This window comes from Chiroxiphia lanceolata, chromosome 29 (genome assembly GCF_009829145.1).
Source record: "Chiroxiphia lanceolata isolate bChiLan1 chromosome 29, bChiLan1.pri, whole genome shotgun sequence".
Lineage (NCBI taxonomy): Eukaryota > Metazoa > Chordata > Aves > Passeriformes > Pipridae > Chiroxiphia > Chiroxiphia lanceolata.
Window position 1 is genome coordinate 1,408,650 of NC_045665.1, and position 24,644 is coordinate 1,433,293.

Consider the following 24,644-nt stretch of genomic DNA (forward strand, 5'->3'; position numbering starts at 1 on the left):
GTCATTAACCCACTCTGGGGGTCATTAACCCACTCTGAGGGCAATTAACCCCCTCTGGGGGCAATTAACCCACTCTTGGGGATCATTAACCCACTCTGGGGGTAACTAACCCACTCTGGGGGTAATTAACCCACTCTGGGGGTAACTAACCCACTCTGGGGTAATTAGACCCCTGGAAGATGTCCCTGTTATCCCAAATCCCTGTGAATCCGGTTGGGATGAGCGAAGGAAACCCCCCAGAACCCCCAAATTCCGTCCTCACCAACCCGGGCAGTCTGAGCGTGGGGGTCCCCTCCCTCCCTCCCTCCCACCCTCTTCTTGGGGCCAAACCCGATTATTTGATTATTCTGGGCTTTTATGGGGTTGTTTTGATCGCTGGAGGAACGGGGGACAGGTCCCTTTTTGGGACAGGAACTCGGGGGCTCAGCCCCCCTCCTCTTTCCTACTGAAAATGCAGAAATGTCACCCTTTATGCTTATTTTTGGTGCTGTATTTTTTAATAAAATCCCAGGCCGTGCATGGCCACGGCCCAGCCCTGCTCCTACACGGTAGGACCAGGAGTGTCACCCCTCCCTGGTGTCCCCTGGGTGGGGTTGGGGGGCAAAAAGGGGGGGACAGGAGCTCCCACCCCCCCCTGCCCAGAGCAGAAAATAAATTAGAAAGGATCAAAAAAAAAAAAAACCCAAACCCAAACCCTGGGAAATTGGGGACATGAGAGATTGTCACTGCAGCTTGGGGATGTGGGGACCCCAGAAACCTCTGTGGGGTCAGCTGGGGGATGTGGGGACCCCAAAAACCTCTGTGGGGTCAGCTGAGGGATGTGGGGACCCCAAAAACCTCTGTGGGATCGGCCGGGGGATGTGGGGACCCCAGAAACCTCTGTGGGGTCAGCTGGGGGATGTGGGGACCCCAAAAACCTCTGTGGGGTCAGCTGGGGGATGTGGGGACCCCAAAAACCTCTGTGGGGTCAGCTGGGGGATGTGGGGACCCCAGAAACCTCTGTGGAGGACACAGGGACCCCCCGTCACCACCACGGGCTGAGAGCTGGGGGGGAATTGGGGGTCCCCCGGGGCAGGGGGATGATGGGGGGGGACCCCCACTGGGGCCGTCCTGGGGACATGGGGACCCTCCCACAGGGCAGGGGCTTGTTTGGGGGTCCTCGGCTGCATTTGGGGGGTCCCCCATGGGCACGGGGGATTGGGATGTCCCCGGGGGGCTCAGGGGTCCCTCAGCTGCAGTTTGGGGGTCCCATGGGCACTGGGGATTGGGATGTGCCCGGGGGGCTCAAGGGTCCCTTGGCTGCAGTTTGGGGGTCCCTCATGGGCACTGGGGACCGGGATGTCCCTGGGGGGGCTCAGGGGTCCCCCGGCTGCAGTTGGGGGGTCCCCCGTGGGCACTGGGGACCAGAGTGTCCCTGGGGGGCTCAGGAGTCCCTCAGCTGCAGTTGGGGGGTCCCCCATGGCCACTGGGGATCAGAGTGTCCCTGGGGGGCTCAGGGGTCCCTCAGCTGCAGTTTGGGGGTCCCTCATGGGCACTGGGGACCGGGATGTCCCTGGGGGGGCTCAGGGGTCCCCCGGCTGCAGTTGGGGGGTCCCCCATGGGCGCTGGGGACCAGAGTGTCCCTGGGGGGCTCAGGGGTCCCTTGGGGGGTCCCCCATGGGCACGGGGGATTGGGATGTCCCCGGGGGGCTCAAGGGTCCCTCAGCTGCAGTTTGGGGGTCCCCCATGGCCACTGGGGACCAGAGTGTCCCTGGGGGGGGGGTCTCAGGGCCTCCCGGGGGCCGCGGGCAGCAGGAGGGGTTTGGGGAGCACGGGGGGCTTCATGGACAGCGAGCGCTCGAGGGGGGGGCTGTCGGGGGGCACGTCCAGGCGCAGGGGGGCCCTGTCGTGGGGGGCCAGGGCCAGCAGGGCTCGGGGCTGCACCCGGTTGGCGAAGGAGCCGCTGCTGGGGGGGGGCCCGGCCCAGCCCGCGCCCCCTGGACCCCCGTGCGGCCGCTGCAGCGGCTCCTCCCGCGCGGCCCTGGGCGGGGGTCCCGGCCCGGGGGGCTCCGGGCACCCCAGGCCGCCGAGCTGGGCGCTCTGGGGGCCGCGTCGGGGCTCCGGCGGTGCCCGCTCCCGGGGGGTCTTGGCCGGGGGCTGCGGGGTGGGCTCGGGGGTGGGCAGCTCGGGGGGGTCGCGGGGCAGCGCGGGGTACAGGCGGGGCACGGGCGGCTGGGCGGGGGTCCGCGGGGCCGGGGGCTCCGGGGGAGCCTTGGGGACGGCGGGGCGGTGGCAGCAGGTGGCCACCAGCCCGGCCCCCAGGGCCCCCAGGGCGAAGGCGCCCAGCACGCAGCCCACCAGCACCGGCAGCGGCACCGCCAGCGCGGCCCCCGGCCCGGGGCGCCGCACCCCTGCTGATGGGACCACCCGTCAGCACCGCCGGAGGGGGGGCTGCACCCCCCGGAGCCTCCCCTTGTCCCCATCACACCCCTGGGGGTCCCTGTCCCTGCCTCCTCCTGTCACTGGGGTCCCGCTCACACTCCCGGGTCCCTTCCTGGTCCCTGGGGTTCCCCTCCCACCCTTGGAGTCCCTGTAGTCTCTGGGGTCCCCCCCCCACCCTTGGAGTCCCTGCAGCCCCCCCCCCTCACCCCTTGAGTCCCTTTCCTGACCCTGGGACCCTCACCCCGGGGTCCTTCTCCTTCCCGGGGGTCCCTCTCCCATTCCCTGGGTCTCTTCCCTGTCCCTGGGGGTCCCTTCCCTGTCCCTGGGGTGTCTCCCCCTCCCCAGAGTCCCTGTCCCTCCCCAGTCCTTGGAGTCCTCCTCTCCTATCCCCGGGGTCCCTCCTGCTCCCCGGGATCCCTCTGCCAGCCCTGGGACCCCCCTGCCCGGTCCCCAGGGTCCCTCCCCAGGGTCCCTCCCCAGGGTCCCTCCCCAGGGTCTCTCCCCAGGGTCTCTCCCCAGGGTCCCCGGTGGTGTCACTGACCGTGGGCCAGGTCCCCTTCCTCGTCCTCTTCCCCCTCCTGCCCCACCACCGGTGCCTCTGTGGGGGCACAGCAGGGTCAGGCCAGGCCCCTCTGTCCCCTGGACCCCCCCTGACCCCCGGAGCCCCCCCGTGTCCCCTCAGTGTCCTCCCCATCCTCTGGCATCACCCACCTGTGCCAGGGCCACCCCAGTGCCACCGCGGTGCCACCTGCATCCCCCCTGTCACCTCGTGTCCCCAGAAATGCCCATGGTGACGTTTATATCCCCGAACATTCCCACGTTCCCAGTGCCCCCCACACCTCCAACCCCCCCCCCCCCCAGTGTCCCCCACGTCCCCCCCACTTCACCTTGGCAGGTCCCGCTGATCCCGAGGGATCCCTCCACGTCCTGCTGGAAGCCACTCCTGGGGCACACAGAGGGGATGTCACCCTCTGTCCCTGCTGTGTCCCCCAGGAGATCCAGAGGGGGGGTGAAGGTGTGGGACCCCCAGGAAGGGGGGTGACACTCACGGGAGGTCCTCGGAGAAGGGGACGCAGCCCTGGGGGGGCAGCCAGACACAGTAGGGGTCCCGGGCAGCCAGGCAGCTCCTGAGGGACATGGGGGGGGTGGAGTTACCCTGGCACAGTCCTGTGCCTCCTCATCATCCCCCCAGTGCCCCCCGTGCCCCCCTCACCTGCGGCAGGAGCCGTGGCGGCGGCAGCGGCTCAGGGGCACCCGCACGAGGCACCCGGCGAAGGCCACGAGCAGCTCCCGGCCCGGGGGGTGCAGCTCCAGCCCCAGCACCCGGCTGGGGACCCCCGAGACCCCCGGGGCCCGGCACCTGCCCCCCCCAGAGTGCCCGGGGTGAGTGAGCCCAGCCTGGCACCCACAGACCCCCAGAACTTGCCCCCCCCAGAGTGCCCGAGGTGAGTGAGCCCAGCCTGGCACCCACAGACCCCACAGACCCCCAGAGTGCCCGGGGTGAGTGAGCCCAACCTGGCACCCACAGACCCCACAGACCCCACAGACCCCCAGAACCTGCACTCCCAGGTAGCTGGGGTGAGTGAGCCCAGCCTGGCACCTACAGACCCCCAGAACCTGCCCCCACACAGTGCCCGGGGTGAGTGCAGCCCACCCTGGCACCCACAGACCCCACAGACCCCCAGAACCTGCACCCCTCAGAGTGCCCGGGGTGAGTGCAGCCCACCCTGGCACCCACAGACCCCACAGACCCCCAGAACCTGCACCCCTCAGAGTGCCCGGGGTGAATGAGCCCAGCCTGGCACCCACAGACCCCACAGACCCCCAGAACCTGCCCCCCTCGAGTGCCAGGGGTGAGTGAGCCCAGCCTGGCACCCACAGACCCCACAGACCCCCAGAACCTGCCCCCCTCGAGTGCCAGGGGTGAGTGAGCCCACCCTGGCACCCACAGACCCCACAGACCCCCAGAACCTGCCCCCCTCGAGTGCCAGGGGTGAGTGAGCCCACCCTGGCACCCACAGACCCCACAGACTCTCACAGACCCCCAGAACCTGCACCCCCAGAGAGCCTGGTGTAAGTGCAGCCCACCCTGGCACCCACAGACCCCTGGCACCCACAGTGCCCACAGCCCCCCAGCATCACCAGCCCCCACGGTACCCCTCAGCACCCACGGCCCCCACGAAGCCCCCCAGCACCCCCAGCCCCCAAGATGCCCCCACCCCCCCAGCCCCGGGCCCCCCTCACCGCCCGGGCTCGTAGAGGCTGATCTCCTCCAGCAGCAGCGTCCTGTCCCTGCTGTCCCCAGCCCCGGGGGTGTCCCCAGGGCCCACGGTGCCCGCAGGGGGCTCGGTGGTCTCGGGGCTCCTCGTGGCCACCAGGACCTTCAGCACCCGCCCGTCCTCGGCGCCGAGGAAGAGCACGGTGTGGTCCCCGCGGGGCCCCGCGCCCGCGTCCACGGCCAGCTGGGTCAGCCTGTGCCAGCACCGCGGCCCTGCCTCGCATTCCGGGCCACCAGGGCTGCCACCGGGGCTACCACCAGGGCTGCCGCTGCCCCGGGGGCTTCCCACTCGCCCCCCTGGCCCGGCACACCCCGCACAGGAGCCCTGCACAGGGACCCTCCCCGCCGTGCAGCACCTTCAGCCCCTGCACCCCCGGAGCCACCACCTGCCCCCGGGGGTGTCCCATCCCCAAGGCCACCTCTGTCTGTCCCCAAGGACACCCCTGTCTGTCCCCAAGGCCACCTTGTCCCCAGCCCAGCCTATCCCCAGGCCACCCTGTCCCCAAAGGGGACCCCTGTCTGTCCCCAAGGACACCCCTGCTGTCCCCAAGGCCTCCCTGTCCCCAGCCCACCCTGTCCTCAAGGCCTCCCTGTCCCCAAGGCCACCCCTCTCTGTCCCCAAGGCCACCCCATCTGTCCCCAGGGCCACCCCTGTCTGTCCCCAAGGCCACCCCTGTCTCTCCCCAGCCCACCTGTCTGTCCCCAAGGACACTCTGTCCCCAGCCCACCCTATCCCCAAGACCACCCCGTCTGTCCCCAGCCCACCCTGTCCCCAGCCCACCCTGTCCCCAGGGCCACCCCTATCTGTCCCCAAAACCACCCTGTCCCCAGCCCACCCTGTCCCCAAGGCCACCCCTGTCTGTCCCCAGCCCACCCTGTCCCCAAGGCCACCCTGTCTGTCCCCAAGACCACATCTGTCTGTCCCCAAGGACACTCTGTCCCCAGCCCACCCTATCCCCAAGGCCACCCCTGTCTGTCCCCAGGGCCACCCCTATCTGTCCCCAAAACCACCCTGTCCCCAGCCTACCTTGTCCCCAAGACCACCTCTGTCTGTCCCCAAGCCCACCCTGTCCCCAGCCCACCCTGTCCCCAAGCCCACCCTGTCCCCAGCCCACCCCGTGCCCTGACCTGGTGCCGGTGCGGGTGAAGAGGGGCCTCCCTCCGGCGGGTGCCAGTGCCCCGTGGAGCAGCGGGTGCTCCTTGGCGAACACCAGAGTCTCGTCGGGGAAGTCCCCAGAGGTGACAACGCCGCTGGCAGGTCCCATCCCGGCACAACAGCCCGGCCTGTGGCACAGGGGACGTGGGGACATGGTGTCTGTGCCACCCCGGGGGCACCTGGGGGGGGTGAGGGGTCCCTGGGCTGAGGGACCCTGTGCAGGGGTGTGTGGGGTGGGAGTACCTGGGCTGAGGGACCCTGTCCAGGTGTATATGGAAGTTCCTGGGCTGAGGGACCCTCTCCAGGGGTGGGGTGAGGGGTCCCTGGGCTGAGGGACCCTGTGCAGGTGTGGGTGGGGAGGGGGTCCCTGGGCTGAGGGACCCTGTCCAGGGGGTTGTGGGGGTCCCTGGGCTGACGGACCCTCTCCTCAGGCACTGGGGTGGGGGTACCTGGGCTGAGAGACCCTGTCCAGGGGGTAGGGGGGTGTCTCTGGGCTGAGGGACCCTCTCCAGGGGTGTGTGGGGGGGTCCCTGGGCTGAGGGACCCTGTCCAGGGTGGCGGTCTCTGGGCTGAGGGACCCTGTCCTTGGGCACTGGGGTGGGGGTATCTGGGGTGAGGGACCCTGTCCAGGGGTGGGGTGGGGTGGGGGTCCTTGGGCTGAGGGACCCTCTCCAGGTGTGTATGGGGTCTCTGGGCTGAGGGACCCTGTCCAGGGGGTTGAGGGGGGTCCCTGGGCTGAGGGACCCTGTGCAAGGGTGGGGTGGGGGTGTCTGGGGTGAGTGACCCCATCCAGGGGTGGGGTGGGGGTACCTGAGCTGAGGAACCCTGTCCAGGGGATTGTGGGGGGTCTCTGGGCTGAGGGACCCTGTGAGGGATGTGTGGGGGTACCTGGGCTGAGGGACCCTGTGAGGGGTGTGTTGGGGTCTCTGAACTGAGGGACCCTCTCCAGGTGTGTGTGGGGGTACCTGGGCTGAGGGACCCTATCCAGGGGGTTGTGGGGGTCCCTGGGCTGAAGGACCCTGTGCAGGGGTGTGTGGGGGTCCCTGGGCTGAGGGACCCTGTGCAGGGGTGTGTGGGGGTACCTGGGCTGAGGGACCCTGTGCAGGGGTGTGTGGGGGTCCCTGGGCTGAGGGACCCTGTCCAGGGATGTGTGGGGGTCCCTGGGCTGAGGGACCCTCTCCACGGGGTTGAGGGGGGTACCTGGGCTGAGGGACCCTGTCCTCAGGCACGGGGGTCCAGGAAGCCCCCCGGGGCTCAGCGAAGGGCCCCTCGAAGGATCTCTCCACGTCGGCCAGGTAGAAGGCGCACACGGCTGAGCCGGGAATGCTGCGGGGACAGGGGGGTGACACCGTGGCCTTGCCTTGGCCAGGGCCCCTCCGTGTCCCCGTGGTGTCCCCAAGCTCTGTTTCCCCGTGTCCTGTCCCACTGTGTCCCCGTGTCCCCCCGTGAGTTCATCCCTGTGTTCCCACCTGAGTCCATCTCCGTGTCACCGTGTCCCTTATCCCCGAGGGTCCACCCTCCTGTCCCCATGCCCCCTTGTGGGTCCATCCCCACACTTCCATCCCCCTGTTCCCATGTCCCTGTCCATGCCCTCCCCCTGCCCTGTGTCCCTGTGGCCCCTTGGGCAACTCCCTCCCCGTGTCCCCATAAACCTGTGTCCCCGTGTCCCCTTGCCACCGTGTGAGTGCACCCCCATGTCCCCATAGAAGTCTGTCCCCATGTCCCCATGTGAGTCCATCTCCATATCCCCATCAACCTGTCCCCATGTCCCTGTGGGTAACTCCCTCCCCATGTCCCCTTGTCCACGTGTGAGTCCATCCCCATGTCACAATCTCCTGTGTCCCCATGTCCCCACACTCACATCCCCTGTATCCCTATGTCCATGCGTGAGTCCATCCCCATGCCACAATCCCCCTCCCCATGTCCCCAAACTCACATCCCCTGTACCCCCACGTCCCCAAACTCACATCCCCTGTACTCCCACGTCCCCCCACTCACATTCCCCTGTCCCCGTGTCCCCGTGTCCCCCTGTCCCCACCCTCACATCCCTATATCCCCCATGTCCCCCCACTCTCATTTCCCTGTCCCTGTGTCCCCCTGTCCCCACCCTCACATCCCCCTGTATCCCCCACGTCCCCCCACTCACATTCCCCTGTCCCCGTGTCCCCCTGTCCCCACTCTCACCCCCCTGTATCCCCCATGTCCCCCCACTCACATTCCCCTGTCCCCGTGTCCCCCTGTCCCCACTCACCCCCCCCTGTATCCCCTATGTCCCCCCACTCTCATTCCCTGTCCCCGTGTCCCCGTGTCCCCCCGTCCCCACCCTCACCCCCCTGCTCGCCGTGCCCCCCCTGCCTGTTGGGCTGGGTGCCGAAGAGGGCGAGGACGGCGGGGCGGCCGTGCAGGGTCCGGGGGGGCGTCACGGCCTCCAGGACGTCGAAGTAGAAGACGGTGTCTCCGGGCACGGAGCAGTGCAGCCGCAGCTTCAGGAACGACGTCCAGCGCCGCTCCAGCACCCGCGGGGACCCGCCGCGGTCATTGCGGCACACGCGGCCCACCCGCGCCACCAGCACCTGAGGGGGCACCCGCTCAGTGCCAGGGACCCCCGGGGCAGTGCCAGGGACCCCCGGGACAGTGCCAGGGACCCCCAGGTCGGTGCCAGGGACCCCCGGGACAGTGCCAGGGACCCTCAGGTCAGTGCCAGGGACCCCCATGGTCAGTGCCAGGGCACCCTGTGGGTCAGTGCCAGGGACCCCCACGGTCAGTGCCAAGGGCACCTGGGGGTCAGCACAGTGACACCCTGTCGAGGGGCACTGGAGCCCCCCCTGCCCCGATGCCAGGGGGGGCGGTGGGCACCCACGGTGATGATGGGCACCCAGGGTGATGATGATGGCCATCCAGGGGGCTGATGGGTACCCAGGGGGGATGATGATGGGCACCCAGGGTGATGATGATGGCCACCCAGGAGGGTGATGATGGGCACCCAGGGGGGGTGATGGGCACCCAAGGGGATGATGATGGGCACCCAGGATGACGATGGGCACTCAGGGTGATGATGGGCACCCAGGGTGATGATGGGCACCCAGGGGTGTGATGATGGGCACCCAGGATGATGATGACGATGGGCACTCAGGGTGATGATGGTCACCCAGGGGGTGATGATGGGCACCCAGGGTGATGATGATGGGCACCCAGGGGGGTGATGATGGGCACCCAGGGGGGTGATGATGGCCACCCAGGATCATGATGATGGGCACCCAGGGTGTGATGATGGGCACCCAGGATGATGATGGTCACTCAGGGTGATGATGGCCACCCAGGGGGGCAATGATGGCCACCCAGGGGCTCCCCCGTGCCCCCCTCCCCGTGCCCACCTTGCCCAGGGCGCTGAGCTCCACCGCCACCTCCCTGAAGAAGAAGTAGACGTAGGGGCCGTAGGGCAGCACCTGCACGAAGTGGGGCTCTGGGGGGGGTCAAGGGGGGGCACAGGGCCCATCAGCTCCTGTCACCTCCTGTGCCCGTCCCCCACCCCTGTGCTCACCCCGTCCCCTGCCCCCTGCACCCCCCTATGGCCCCACAGCCCTGTGCCCCCAGATCCCAGCCCTGTGCCCCCAGACCCCAGAGACACCTGAGACCCTCTGCTACATCCCTCCACACACCTGTACCCCTGCTCCACACCCCCCCCACACCCCTGTACCCCCCACACCCTCTCCCCACAGATCCCCCCTATACCTGTACCCCCCATCCTCCTACACCCCTGTACCTCCCCTACCCCAGCCCCATATCCCCCCACACACCTGTACCCCTGCTCCACACACACCCCTACACCCCTGTACCCCCCATACCCTCTCCCCACAGACCCCCTACACCCCCATACCCCCCACACCCCATACTCATATATCTCCCTATACCTGCACCCCCCTTACCCCATAGACTGCCCTAAACCTGTACTCCCAATCCCACACACCCCCCTACACCCCTGTACCCCCCACACCTCATCCCCACAGACCCCCTATACCTGTACCCAGGATCCTCTACACCCCCCACACCCCCTCCCCACAGCCCCCCCTACACCCATATCCCCCCACCCCTACACCCCTGTACCCCCACACCCCATCCCCACAGACCCCCTGTATCTGTACCCCCCATCCTCCTACATCCCTGTACCCCCCACACCCCATACTCATATACCACCCATGCCTGTACCCCCCTTACCCCCCAGACTGCCCTAAACCTGTACCACCACAATCCCACCCCCCCCACACCCATGTACCCCCCACACCCCATCCCCACAGACTCCCTATACCTGTACCCCCCTTGCCCCATAGACTGCCCTACACCTGTACCCCCAATTCCACACATCCCCCTACACCCCTGTACCCCCCACACCCCCTCCCCACAGACCTTCCCTACACCTCTACCCCCCCCACACCCCTGTACCCCCCACATCCCATCCCCACAGACCCCCTACACCCCTGTACCCCCCACACCCCATCCCCATCGACCTCCTACACCCCTGTACCCCCACACCCCATCCCCACAGACCCCCCCTACACCCCTGTACTCCCCATCCTCCTACACCCCTGTACCCCTCACACCCCATCCCCACAGACCCCCCCTACACCTGCACCCTCTCTCTACACCCCTGTACCCCCTCCCCCCCTCCCCATCGACCTCCTACATCTGTACCCCCACACCCCATCCCCACAGATCCCCCCTACACCCCTGTACCCCTGAAACCCCCTCCCCACAGCCCCCCCTACACCTGTATCCTCCACCCCTACACCCCTGTACCCCCCACATCCCATCCCCACGTCCCCCCACACCCCTGTACCCCCCACATCCCATCCCCACGTCCCCCCCCACACCCCTGTACCCCCCACCCCCCATACTCATATACCCCCCTAACCCCACAGACCCCCTAAACCTGTACCACCAATCCCACACACCCTCCTACACCCCTGTACCCCCACACTCCATCCCCACGGACCCCCTACACCCCTGTACCCCCCCCACCCCCTCCCCACATCCCCCCCCACCCCCATATCCCCCACCCCTACACCCCTGTACCCCCCACATCCCATCCCCACAGACCCCCCCCTACCCCCCTGTACCCCACCTCCCCCTCCGCCCACACCTCCTACAACCCCCCCTCACCCCATCCCCATGTACCCACATCCCCCCCACCCCCAATCCCGACCCCCAGCTCCCCCCCCCCCCGATTTTGGGGTACCCTGGAGCCAGCGGGAGCTGTATTTGAGGGTGCGCAGGGGGGCCCTGCCGGGGCTCAGGCTGCGGTAGATCACGGCGTCACTCGCCTGGAAATCGGCCACCGTGGCCGAGTACAGGCTGCCATCTGCGGGGGGGGGACACTCCAGGTCACCCCTGACCCCCCCCCGCCTCTCCCGTGCCCCCCCAAAACCCACAGACCCCCCTCGCCCCCTCCCCGGCACCCACCGACGAACAGGGCGACGATGCTCTGCTTGGCGTCGAAGGGGCACCGGGCCTGGCCACTCACGTCCTCGCCCACCTGAGCCAGGCTGCTCACCTTGGGGGGGGGGTGTGGTGTGACAGTGAGACACCCCCCCCACCCCAAAAAATCACCCACCACATCCCCCCCCGTGCTGCCCCCAGCCCCGGCGTGGATGTGCTGAGGACCCTCACGCTCGTCACACGTCTGAGAACTGACCCCCCCCCCCCCATCCTGAGACCTCCCCCAGACTCATCCTGTCCCCCCCACCGCTGTTCCCTGGCACGTCTGCCCCCCCCAGCAGGCCCTGAGCCCCCCACCATGACCCCCCCCCCTCTCCCGGGGTCCCCCCACCTGGTAGGTGCGGCACAGGGGGCTGAAGGCGTTGGTGCCACAGGCCAGGAGGGTCTCGGGGTCCCGGGGGACCAGCACCCGGATGTAGTTGTGACACTCATCCTGAGGGGGGACACACACACACACACACGTGGGGGGGACCCCGGTGTCACCACCTCCTCCTGCCCTGAGCCCCCCCGCTCCTCGCACCCCCCAAACTCTGCACCCCCCAAACCCCCACTGCCTGTACCCCCAGCCCCAGCACCCCGTACCTCCAAACTCCCACCCCTGCACCCCCACTTCCCCAACACCCTTCCCACCCCCACCCCCCATCCCCCAACTCCTCCCCACCACCCCCAGCACCCTGTACCCCCAAACTCCCACCCCCTGTACCCCCACGTCCCCAACACCCTCCCTACCCCCTGTACCCCCAACTCCCCCCCGCCTGTACCCCCAACATCCCCCCTACCCCTTGCACCCTACAGCCCCAGCACCCTGTACCCCCAAACTCCTCCCCCCTGAACCCCCATGTCCCCAATACCCTCCCCCCAGTACCCTCAACCCCCTCCCCACACACCCCCGACCCCTCCCCACCACCCCCAGCACCCTGTACCCCCAAACTCCCACTCCCTGCACCCCCACATCCCCTGATCCCTCACCACCCCCAGCACCCCCAAACTCCCACCCCCTGTACCCCACATCCCCAACACCCTCCCCACCCCATGTACCCTTAAACACCCCCCCACACACCCTCTGACCCCTCCCCACCACCCCCAGCACCCTGTACCCCCAAACTCCCACCCCCTGCACCCCCACATTCCCTGAGCCCTCCCCACCCCCTGTACCCCCAAACCCCCACTGTCTGTACCCCCAACATCCCCCCCGCCCCTTGCACCCCACAGCCCCAGCACCCCACACCCCCAAACTCCCACCCCCTTCACCCCCACATTTCCAACACCCTCCCCACCCCCTGTACCCCAAACCCCCCAACATCCCCCCCACCCCTTGCACCCCAGAGCCTCAGCACCCTGTACCTCCAAACTCCCACCCCCTGTACCCCCACATTCCCTGATCCCTCCCCATCCTCTGGATCCCTAAAACCCCCCCCGCCTGTACCCCCAACATCCCCCCACCCCTTGCACCCCACACCCCCAGCACCCCAAACTCCCAGTCCCTGCACCCCCACACCCCCCGATCCCTCCCCACCCCCCCTGTACCCCCAAACTCCCACCCCCTGTACCCCCACGTCCCCTTATCCCTCCCCATCCCCTGTACCCCTAAACCCCCCCTGCCTGTACCCCCAACATCCCCCCACCCCTTGCACCCCACACCCCCAAACTCCCACCCCCTGCACCCCCATGTCCCCAATACCCTCCTCAAACCCCCACCCCACATCCCTCAACCCCTCCCCACCACCCCCAGCACCCTGTACCCCCAAACTCCCACTGTACTCCCACATCCCCTGATCCCTCCCCACCCCCTGTACCCTCAACCCCCCCACACACCCCATTCCCCCTCCCCACCACCTCCCCTGTACCCCCAAACCCCCACCCCACATCCCCGACCCCTCCCCACCACCCTCAGCACCCTGTACCCCCAAGCTCCCACCCCCTGTACCCCCACACCCCCTGATCGCTCCCCACCCCCTGTACCCCCAAACCCCCCCTGCCTGTACCCCCAACATCCCTCTGCCCCTTGTACCCTACAGCCCCAGCACCCCGTACCCCCAAATTCCCACCCCCTGCACCCCCACATCCCCTGATCCCTCCCCACCCCCAGCACCCCCAAACTCCCACCCCCTGTACCCCACATCCCCAACACCCTCCCCACCCCATGTACCCTTAAACACCCCCCCACACACCCTCTGACCCCTCCCCACCACCCCCAGCACCCTGTACCCCCAAACTCCCACCCCCTGTACCCCCACGTCCCCAACACCCTCCCCACCCCCTGTACCCCCAAACTCCCCCTGCCTGTACCCCCATCAACCCCCCCCTTGTACCCCACACCCCCAGCACCCCCAAACTCCCACCCCCTGTACCCCCACGTCCTCAACACCCTCCCCACCCCCTGTACTCCCAACCCCCCCACGCCTGTACCCCCAACATCCCCCTCGCCCCTTGCACCTCACATCCCCAGCACCCTGTACCCCCAAAATCCCACCCCCCCAACACCCTCCCCACCCTCCGTACCCCCAAACCCCCACCCCACACCCCCTTCCCCCTCCCCACACCCCCCCCGTACCCCCAAACCCCCCCGGTCCCCCCGTACCTGGCGCCGGCCCCGCATGGCGCAGTTCTCCCTGTCCCGCGGCTCCCAGGTGAGGTGCTGCCAGGTGAGAGGGGTGCAGGGGGTGGGTGGGCTCCGAGACCCTCCCCCTGTGTCCCCCCCACGTCCCCAGGGCCGTGTCCCCGTCCCTGTCCCTGTCCCGTGTCCCCCTCCCTGTCCCCCCTTACCCGCTCCGGGTACAGCGTCCCCCGGTCCCGCCCCAGCTCGAAGGCGTAGATGTGATCCCTGGGGGGGGGGGGGAGTGTCAGAGGGGCACGGGGGGCACCTGAGGGGACACGGGGGGCACCTGAGGGGGCACGGGGACACAGGACACGCCCTTCACACGCACAGGGGACTGGTGTGAGGGGGGAGAGGTCACACACGAGGCCGTGGGAGGGGAAGGGGGGGGCACAAGCACGTGCAAGGGTGTGCAGGAGTGTGCGTGGACACACAGGAGCTTGTCAGGCACACGTGGGGGTGCACAGGCACAAACAGGGGTGTACAAGCACAGATGGGGGTGTACAGGCACAGACAGGGATGCACAAGCACAGACAGGGGTGTACAGGCACAGACAGGGGTGTACAAGCACAGGTGGGGGTGTACAGGCACAGACAGGGGTGCACAAGCACAGACAGGGGTGTACAGGCACAGATAAGGTTCACAAGCATGGACAGGGATGTACAAGCACAGACAGGGGTGCACAGACACAGAGAAGGTTCACAACCACGCACAGGGGTGTACAAGCACACACAAGTGTGCAGGAGCACAGACAGGGGTGCACAGGCACAGCCAGGGGTGCACAGGCACACACAGGGGTGTACAAGCACACGCAGGGGTGTACGAGCACAGACATGGGTGTACAAGCACAGACAGGTGTGTACAAGCACACACAGGGGTGCACAGGTACAGAGAGGTGTGCACAAGGGTACACGAGTGTGCACAGGCACACCCAGGGATGCACAGACAGACACGGGATGTACAGGCACACTTGGGGATGCACAGGCACACACAGGGGTGTACAGGCACACCCAGGGATGCACAGACAGACACAGGATGTACAGGCACACTCAGGGATGTACAGGCACACGCAGGGACGTACAGGTAAAGCCAGGGATGCACAGGCACACACAGGCACAGCCAGGGATGCACAGACACAGCCAGGGATGTACAGGCACACTCAGGGATGCACAGGTACACTCAGGGATGCACAGGCACAGCCAACGATGTACAGGCACACACAGGGATGTACAGGCACACAGAGGGATGCACAGTCACACTCAGGGATGTACAGGCACACACAGGGATGCACAGGCACAGCCAGGGATGCACAGGCACACACAGGAGTGTACAGGCACACACAGGGATGTACAGGCACACACAGGCACACACGGGGACGTACAGGCACACAGAGGGGTGTCCGAGCTCCCGAAGCACAACCGGCCGTGCCCCGGAGCCCGCCGAGGGTCCCGCCCTGCCCGCGGTGTCCCCGCCCCGCTCACCGGGCGGCCACGAACAGGGTCCCGTTGAGCAGCAACATGCGCTGGAAGTCGAGGCCGAGCCGGGCGGTGCCGTTGTCCCCCCGGAGCCCCCCAAAGCGGGGGTACGAGGCCGTGGCTGGGGAAGGGGGGGGACACGGTGACCCCCAGCCAGCCCCGCCAGACCCCCATCACCCTCCTGGGCCCCCCATCACCCTCCCGGACCCCCCCATCACCCTCCCGAGCCCCCCATGACCCTCCTGAGCCCCCATCACCCTCCTGGGCCCCCCATCACCCTCCCGGACCCCCCCATCACCCTCCCGAGCCCCCCATGACCCTCCTGAGCCCCCATCACCCTCCTGAGCCCCCATCACCCTCCCGGGCCCCCCCATCACCCTCCCGAGCCCCCATCACCCTCCTGGGCCCCCCATCACCCTCCCGACCCCCCCATCACCGTCCCCCGAGCCCCCCCCTCACCTGGCAGCCCCACGGTGCTCCGAGCCACCAGGTCCCGCGGGAAGGGATGTGCGGTGGCCCCGGGGAGGAGGAGGAGGAGGAGGAGGAGGAGGAGGAGGAGGACGAAGCGCAGCGGGACCCTCGGCATCGCGGGTGGGGCTGAGGGAGACCCCCTCCCCCCCCCGCCCCGGGCTCCGAGTGGGGGGAAACTGAGGCACGGGAGGGGGGTGTGGAGTGGGGACAGTGTGGGGACAGTGCTCCCAGTGTCCCCTTCCAGCGTCCCCAGCCCTCTCCTCCCAGCGGTCCCATCCCAGCATCCCTGTACCCCATCCCAGTGTTCCCTGTATCCCCATCCCAGTGTTCCCTGTATCCCCATCCCAGTGTCCCTCTATCCCCATCCCAGTGTCCCTCTATCCCCATCCCAGTGTCCCTACATCCCCATCCCAGTGTCTATCCCCATCCCAGTGTTCCCTCTATCCCCATCCCAGTGTCCCTCTATCCTCATCCCACTGTCCCTCTATCCCCATCCCAGTGTCTCTCTATCCTCAACCCAGTGTTCCCTCTATCCCCATCCCAGTGTTCCCTGTATCCCCATCCCAGTGTCCCTCTATCCCCATCCCAGTGTTCCCTCTATCCCCATCCCAGTGTTCCCTCTATCCCCATCCCAGTGTTCCCTCTATCCCCATCCCAGTGGTCCCCACTATCCCCTTCCCAGTGTCCCCAGTGTCCCTGCTCCAATGTCCCTGTCCCAGTGCCCCCAGTATCCCCGTCCCAGTGCTCCCAGTGCTCCCAGTGCTCCGGGAGCTGCTGCCAGGACCCCACACAGGGCACAGGAGTGCAGTGGGACACAGCTCGTGCACCCCTGACACCCCCAGCCCCTCACACCCCCCCCCACACTCACTCACACCCCCCCAGAACATCCCCCCCCAGACCCCTCACAGTGCCTGGTTGTACAGCACCCAAACACACCCCAAAACACCCCAAAACTCCCCAACAGCACTCTCACAGCAGCCAAGCACCCCACAACACCCCCACAACACTCAACATCCCTCCTGAACCCCCCCAAAGCCCCCCGTTCCAACACTCCACTGACACTGACCCCTGGACAGCCACCCTACACCCCCCGGGCCCCAACACCACCCAGCACCCCACTGACACCCTAAAACACCCCAAACCCACCCCAAACCCACCTGCATCAACACTCCCCTACAGCACCCAAACCACCTCCTTCCCTGACACCCCAAAAGTGCCCCGTCCCAAAATTCCACTGACATCCCTGCCCCTCTCCCTGTCCAGCTCCCCCAACACCCCACAGCACCCTACATATCCCCCACAACACCCCACAGCACCCCACCTACCCCTACAACACCACACAGCACCCCACCTAACCCTACAACGCCCCACAGCACCCTACCTGTCCCCCACAACACCCCACAGCACCCTACATATCCCCCACAACACCCCACAGCACCCCACCTACCCCTACAACACCCCACAGCACCCTACCTGTCCCCTACAACACCCCACAGCACCCCACCTACCCCCCAAAACACCCCACCTACACACCAACCCCCCTGCCCCAGCTCTCCCCCAACTCCCTCCAGCACCCCAAACCCCCTCTCCCAACACCTCAGCTACTCCAAATTCACCCCAAACCACCCCGACCCCCCCGCTCCAACACCCCCCCGACCCACCGACAGCCTCTCACCCACCCCCTGTCCCAACACCCTAAAACCACCCCAAACCCACCCCAAACCCACCCCAAAACACCCAAACCCGCCCCGAAACCACCCCAAAACACCCAAACCCCTCACGTTCCAACCCCCCCCGACCCACTTCCAGTAGGTCGCCCCCCCCTCTGCCCCAACACCCCAAACCCACCCCAAACCACCCAAACCCACCCCAAAACACCCGTACCCGCCCCGCTCCAACACTCCACCACCCCCTCTGCAGGACCCACGACCCCCTCCCGACCCCTCCGTCCCCCCCGGATCCCCCCGGACCCCCCCGGACCCCCCCGGGACCCCCCCAGCGCTCGGTACCGGCTCCGCTCCCGCTCGGTCCGAGCGGCTCCGCCCCGGAACGGGCCGGGACCGGGCACCGGCCGCAGCGGGGCCGGGGGCGGGACCGGGGGACCCCCGTGGGACTCTGCACTCCCCCCCCCCCCACGCGTGGGGCCCCCCCCGAGCGGCCGCCCTATAGATAGACGGGCGTTAATCGCCGCTAATGAGATGATCCTCATTAGCCGCCCGTGGGGGGGGAGGGTTGCACACGCGTGTGCCCCGGGGGGGAGGAAGGGGGGACACAGGGCTGGGACCCCCCCCCCCCCGGGCTGTGCGGACCCCCCCGGGCGCGTGGGACTGGGGTTGCACACGCGTGAGCGCGAACACGCGTGGGGACCCCGCGCTCGTGTCACCCGCTGCCCCCCCCGCGTGTCCCCTTCGTGTGTCCCCCCCGCCCTCCGTGCCCGGGGGGGGGGACCTGTCACCCGCACCGGCGTGTGGCACTTGGGCCGCGGCCCGGCGGGGACTGGGACATACTGGGAGGCACTGGGAGGCACTGGGAGGTGCTGGGATGGCACTGGGAGGCACTGGGAGTTACTGGGAGGAACTGGGAGTTACTGGGATGGCACTGGGAGGCACTGGGGGGCACTGGGAGGCACTGGGAGGCACCGGGGGCACTGGGAGGCGCTGGGAGTTACTGGGAGCTCTGGGAGTTACTGGGAGGCACTGGGGGGCACTGGGAGGCACTAGGAGACGCTGGGGGGCACTGGGAGCTACTGGGAGGCACTGGGAGTTACTGGGAGCGCTGGGAGTTCCTGGGAGTTCCTGGGAGTTCTTGGGGGTTACGGGGAGACACTGGGGGGCACTGGGTGGCACTGGGAGTTACTGGGAGCTACTGGGAGGCACTGGGAGCAATGAGCTGCCCCCTCAGTGCCACTCAGGCTCCGGTCCCCAAGTGTCACTGGCTGCTCGATGCGGGGGGGGGAGGAGAGGGGACCCCGGGGACACCCCGGGGACACCTCGGGGACACCTCGGGGACACCGCGGAGACACCCCGGGGACCGGGGGGGTGCCGGGAGACCCCCGAGGCTCGGGGGGGGGTCCCGGGGGGCGGGCACGGGGTGACACCTGGTGGCAGCGGGTGGCATCGCACCCCCGGCCCTTTTTGGGGGGGTCCCCGGGTCGGGGGTCGCAGCCCTGGGGGCGCAACGGGGTCCGCGGAGCGTGGATCGTGTCCCCAGGGGGGGTGACAGTGTCCCCGGGGGGGGTGGCAGTGTCCCCAGGGGGAGTGGCAGTGTCCCCAAGGGGAATGACTTCGTTCCCAAGGCGGACGATCATTTACGTATTTAAATGACATCAAAGATATTTAACACTTATTGGGGTTATTTAGCAGATATCAAAGTTATTTAGCAGCTATTAAAGATATTTAACAGATATCAAAGTTATTTAACAGATATTAAAGTTATTTAACAGAAATTAAAGTTATTTCAAAGGTTATTAAACAGATGTTGAAGGTGGTTAAAAAGACTTCAGGGATATTTAAAAGATACCGAAGATGTTTAAAATTTATCGAAGATATTAAAAGATATTAAAGTTTTATTTTAAAAATAACGAAGGTATTAAAAGATTTTGAGGTTATTTAAAAGACACTGAAGCTACTTAAGATGTTGACACGGAAGATATTTAAAAGCCCCCGAGTCTATGGCAGATCCTGGAGGTGTTTAACAGTCGCTGGAGATGTTTGAAAGACACGGGACAGACACGACATGGGGGGGGATGCACGGGGCACACGGGGACACACGGGACACACACAGGACGTGGGACACACAGAGGGACATACACAGGGCACACAGGGAGACACGGGGCACACAGGACACACAGAGGGACAAACACAGGGACACAAAGGGGCACACAGGACAGGGACACACACAGGACATGGGACACACAGAGGGACACACACAGGGCACTCATTTGTATCGGTTTGGGGGCTCCGGGGCCGGCACTGGCGGGGCGGGGCTGACGAGAGGGGTAGCAGCCCTGTGCCCCAGGACAGAAAGCTTCTCAGCTTTGGCTTTCAGGTGCAGTGTGTGGCACAGCCTGGGCAGTCCGTGTTCAGCCAGGGCTTTCTGTGCTGGCACCTTTTCCCTGGGAGGGAAACTCATTTGTATCGGTTTGGGGGCTCCGGGGCCGGCAATGGCGGGGCGGGGCTGACGAGAGGGGTAGCAGCCCTGTGCCCCAGGACAGAAAGCTTCTCAGCTTTGGCTTTCAGGTGCAGTGTGTGGCACAGCCTGGGCAGTCCGTGTTCAGCCAGGGCTTTCTGTGCTGGCACCTTTTCCCTGCGAGGGAAACTCATTTGTATCGGTTTGGGGGCTCCGGGGCCGGCAATGGCGGGGCGGGGCTGACGAGAGGGGTAGCAGCCCTGTGCCCCAGGACAGAAAGCTTCTCAGCTTTGGCTTTCAGGTGCAGTGTGTGGCACAGCCTGGGCAGTCCGTGTTCAGCCAGGGCTTTCTGTGCTGGCACCTTTTCCCTGCGAGGGAAACTCATTTGTATCGGTTTGGGGGCTCCGGGGCCGGCAATGGCGGGGCGGGGCTGACGAGAGGGGTAGCAGCCCTGTGCCCCAGGACAGAAAGCTTCTCAGCTTTGGCTTTCAGGTGCAGTGTGTGGCACAGCCTGGGCAGTCCGTGTTCAGCCAGGGCTTTCTGTGCTGGCACCTTTTCCCTGCGAGGGAAACTCATTTGTATCGGTTTGGGGGCTCCGGGGCCGGCAATGGCGGGGCGGGGCTGACGAGAGGGGTAGCAGCCCTGTGCCCCAGGACAGAAAGCTTCTCAGCTTTGGCTTTCAGGTGCAGTGTGTGGCACAGCCTGGGCAGTCCGTGTTCAGCCAGGGCTTTCTGTGCTGGCACCTTTTCCCTGGGAGGGAAACTCATTTGTATCGGTTTGGGGGCTCCGGGGCCGGCAATGGCGGGGCGGGGCTGACGAGAGGGGTAGCAGCCCTGTGCCCCAGGACAGAAAGCTTCTCAGCTTTGGCTTTCAGGTGCAGTGTGTGGCACAGCCTGGGCAGTCCGTGTTCAGCCAGGGCTTTCTGTGCTGGCACCTTTTCCCTGGGAGGGAAACTCATTTGTATCGGTTTGGGGGCTCCGGGGCCGGCAATGGCGGGGCGGGGCTGACGAGAGGGGTAGCAGCCCTGTGCCCCAGGACAGAAAGCTTCTCAGCTTTGGCTTTCAGGTGCAGTGTGTGGCACAGCCTGGGCAGTCCGTGTTCAGCCAGGGCTTTCTGTGCTGGCACCTTTTCCCTGGCAGATGACCTCATTTGTATCGGTTTGGGGGCTCCGGGGCCGGCAATGGCGGGGCGGGGCTGACGAGAGGGGTAGCAGCCCTGTGCCCCAGGACAGAAAGCTTCTCAGCTTTGGCTTTCAGGTGCAGTGTGTGGCACAGCCTGGGCAGTCCGTGTTCAGCCAGGGCTTTCTGTGCTGGCACCTTTTCCCTGCGAGGGAAACTCATTTGTATCGGTTTGGGGGCTCCGGGGCCGGCAATGGCGGGGCGGGGCTGACGAGAGGGGTAGCAGCCCTGTGCCCCAGGACAGAAAGCTTCTCAGCTTTGGCTTTCAGGTGCAGTGTGTGGCACAGCCTGGGCAGTCCGTGTTCAGCCAGGGCTTTCTGTGCTGGCACCTTTTCCCTGCGAGGGAAACTCATTTGTATCGGTTTGGGGGCTCCGGGGCCGGCAATGGCGGGGCGGGGCTGACGAGAGGGGTAGCAGCCCTGTGCCCCAGGACAGAAAGCTTCTCAGCTTTGGCTTTCAGGTGCAGTGTGTGGCACAGCCTGGGCAGTCCGTGTTCAGCCAGGGCTTTCTGTGCTGGCACCTTTTCCCTGGGAGGGAAACTCATTTGTATCGGTTTGGGGGCTCCGGGGCCGGCAATGGCGGGGCGGGGCTGACGAGAGGGGTAGCAGCCCTGTGCCCCAGGACAGAAAGCTTCTCAGCTTTGGCTTTCAGGTGCAGTGTGTGGCACAGCCTGGGCAGTCCGTGTTCAGCCAGGGCTTTCTGTGCTGGCACCTTTTCCCTGGGAGGGAAACTCATTTGTATCGGTTTGGGGGCTCCGGGGCCGGCAATGGCGGGGCGGGGCTGACGAGAGGGGTAGCAGCCCTGTGCCCCAGGACAGAAAGCTTCTCAGCTTTGGCTTTCAGGTGCAGTGTGTGGCACAGCCTGGGCAGTCCGTGTTCAGCCAGGGCTTTCTGTGCTGGCACCTTTTCCCTGCGAGGCATCCTCATTTGTATCGGTTTGGGGGCTCCGGGGCCGGCAATGGCGGGGCGGGGCTGACGAGAGGGGTAGCAGCCCTGTGCCCCAGGACAGAAAGCTTCTCAGCTTTGGCTTTCAGGTGCAGTGTGTGGCACAGCCTGGGCAGTCCGTGTTCAGCCAGGGCTTTCTGTGCTGGCACCTTTTCCCTGCGAGGGAAACTCATTTGTATCGGTTTGGGGGCTCCGGGGCCGGCAATGGCGGGGCGGGGCTGACGAGAGGGGTAGCAGCCCTGTGCCCCAGGACAGAAAGCTTCTCAGCTTTGGCTTTCAGGTGCAGTGTGTGGCACAGCCTGGGCAGTCCGTGTTCAGCCAGGGCTTTCTGTGCTGGCACCTTTTCCCTGGGAGGGAAACTCATTTGTATCGGTTTGGGGGCTCCGGGGCCGGCAATGGCGGGGCGGGGCTGACGAGAGGGGTAGCAGCCCTGTGCCCCAGGACAGAAAGCTTCTCAGCTTTGGCTTTCAGGTGCAGTGTGTGGCACAGCCTGGGCAGTCCGTGTTCAGCCAGGGCTTTCTGTGCTGGCACCTTTTCCCTGCGAGGGAAACTCATTTGTATCGGTTTGGGGGCTCCGGGGCCGGCAATGGCGGGGCGGGGCTGACGAGAGGGGTAGCAGCCCTGTGCCCCAGGACAGAAAGCTTCTCAGCTTTGGCTTTCAGGTGCAGTGTGTGGCACAGCCTGGGCAGTCCGTGTTCAGCCAGGGCTTTCTGTGCTGGCACCTTTTCCCTGCGAGGGAACCTCATTTGTATCGGTTTGGGGGCTCCGGGGCCGGCAATGGCGGGGCGGGGCTGACGAGAGGGGTAGCAGCCCTGTGCCCCAGGACAGAAAGCTTCTCAGCTTTGGCTTTCAGGTGCAGTGTGTGGCACAGCCTGGGCAGTCCGTGTTCAGCCAGGGCTTTCTGTGCTGGCACCTTTTCCCTGGGAGGGAAACTCATTTGTATCGGTTTGGGGGCTCCGGGGCCGGCAATGGCGGGGCGGGGCTGACGAGAGGGGTAGCAGCCCTGTGCCCCAGGACAGAAAGCTTCTCAGCTTTGGCTTTCAGGTGCAGTGTGTGGCACAGCCTGGGCAGTCCGTGTTCAGCCAGGGCTTTCTGTGCTGGCACCTTTTCCCTGGGAGGGAAACTCATTTGTATCGGTTTGGGGGCTCCGGGGCCGGCACTGGCGGGGCGGGGCTGACGAGAGGGGTAGCAGCCCTGTGCCCCAGGACAGAAAGCTTCTCAGCTTTGGCTTTCAGGTGCAGTGTGTGGCACAGCCTGGGCAGTCCGTGTTCAGCCAGGGCTTTCTGTGCTGGCACCTTTTCCCTGGGAGGGAAACTCATTTGTATCGGTTTGGGGGCTCCGGGGCCGGCAATGGCGGGGCGGGGCTGACGAGAGGGGTAGCAGCCCTGTGCCCCAGGACAGAAAGCTTCTCAGCTTTGGCTTTCAGGTGCAGTGTGTGGCACAGCCTGGGCAGTCCGTGTTCAGCCAGGGCTTTCTGTGCTGGCACCTTTTCCCTGGGAGGGAAACTCATTTGTATCGGTTTGGGGGCTCCGGGGCCGGCAATGGCGGGGCGGGGCTGACGAGAGGGGTAGCAGCCCTGTGCCCCAGGACAGAAAGCTTCTCAGCTTTGGCTTTCAGGTGCAGTGTGTGGCACAGCCTGGGCAGTCCGTGTTCAGCCAGGGCTTTCTGTGCTGGCACCTTTTCCCTGCGAGGGAAACTCATTTGTATCGGTTTGGGGGCTCCGGGGCCGGCAATGGCGGGGCGGGGCTGACGAGAGGGGTAGCAGCCCTGTGCCCCAGGACAGAAAGCTTCTCAGCTTTGGCTTTCAGGTGCAGTGTGTGGCACAGCCTGGGCAGTCCGTGTTCAGCCAGGGCTTTCTGTGCTGGCACCTTTTCCCTGCGAGGGAAACTCATTTGTATCGGTTTGGGGGCTCCGGGGCCGGCAATGGCGGGGCGGGGCTGACGAGAGGGGTAGCAGCCCTGTGCCCCAGGACAGAAAGCTTCTCAGCTTTGGCTTTCAGGTGCAGTGTGTGGCACAGCCTGGGCAGTCCGTGTTCAGCCAGGGCTTTCTGTGCTGGCACCTTTTCCCTGGGAGGGAAACTCATTTGTATCGGTTTGGGGGCTCCGGGGCCGGCAATGGCGGGGCGGGGCTGACGAGAGGGGTAGCAGCCCTGTGCCCCAGGACAGAAAGCTTCTCAGCTTTGGCTTTCAGGTGCAGTGTGTGGCACAGCCTGGGCAGTCCGTGTTCAGCCAGGGCTTTCTGTGCTGGCACCTTTTCCCTGGGAGGGAAACTCATTTGTATCGGTTTGGGGGCTCCGGGGCCGGCAATGGCGGGGCGGGGCTGACGAGAGGGGTAGCAGCCCTGTGCCCCAGGACAGAAAGCTTCTCAGCTTTGGCTTTCAGGTGCAGTGTGTGGCACAGCCTGGGCAGTCCGTGTTCAGCCAGGGCTTTCTGTGCTGGCACCTTTTCCCTGGGAGGGAAACTCATTTGTATCGGTTTGGGGGCTCCGGGGCCGGCAATGGCTTG

The 24,644-nt window shown here is 66.2% G+C and overlaps 2 protein-coding genes across 2 annotated transcripts in view; both read right to left on the reverse strand.

The window, feature by feature from the left end:
* Window positions 1-1,764: 1,764 nt before the first annotated feature.
* SEMA6C (semaphorin 6C) lies at window positions 1,765-18,523 on the reverse strand (the record flags this gene model as incomplete). The annotated part of the gene is made up of 18 exons (XM_032712868.1): window positions 1,765-2,390; window positions 2,963-2,987; window positions 3,268-3,364; window positions 3,471-3,548; window positions 3,635-3,781; window positions 4,666-4,893; window positions 5,828-5,983; window positions 7,056-7,181; window positions 8,211-8,428; window positions 9,230-9,318; window positions 11,089-11,211; window positions 11,313-11,403; window positions 11,680-11,781; window positions 13,930-13,986; window positions 14,115-14,172; window positions 15,426-15,540; window positions 15,879-15,961; window positions 18,495-18,523. Coding segments are annotated over 18 exons (2,448 nt in total), but the record flags the coding sequence as incomplete, so codon positions are not given.
* A 130-nt stretch (window positions 18,524-18,653) lies between these two features.
* The window catches only part of LOC116799620 (DDB1- and CUL4-associated factor 8-like), a 25,711-nt gene continuing 19,720 nt past the window's right edge, over window positions 18,654-24,644 (reverse strand). The window contains 1 exon segment of the mRNA XM_032712869.1: window positions 18,654-18,694. Within this exon segment, the coding sequence (XP_032568760.1) occupies window positions 18,654-18,694 (41 nt within the window).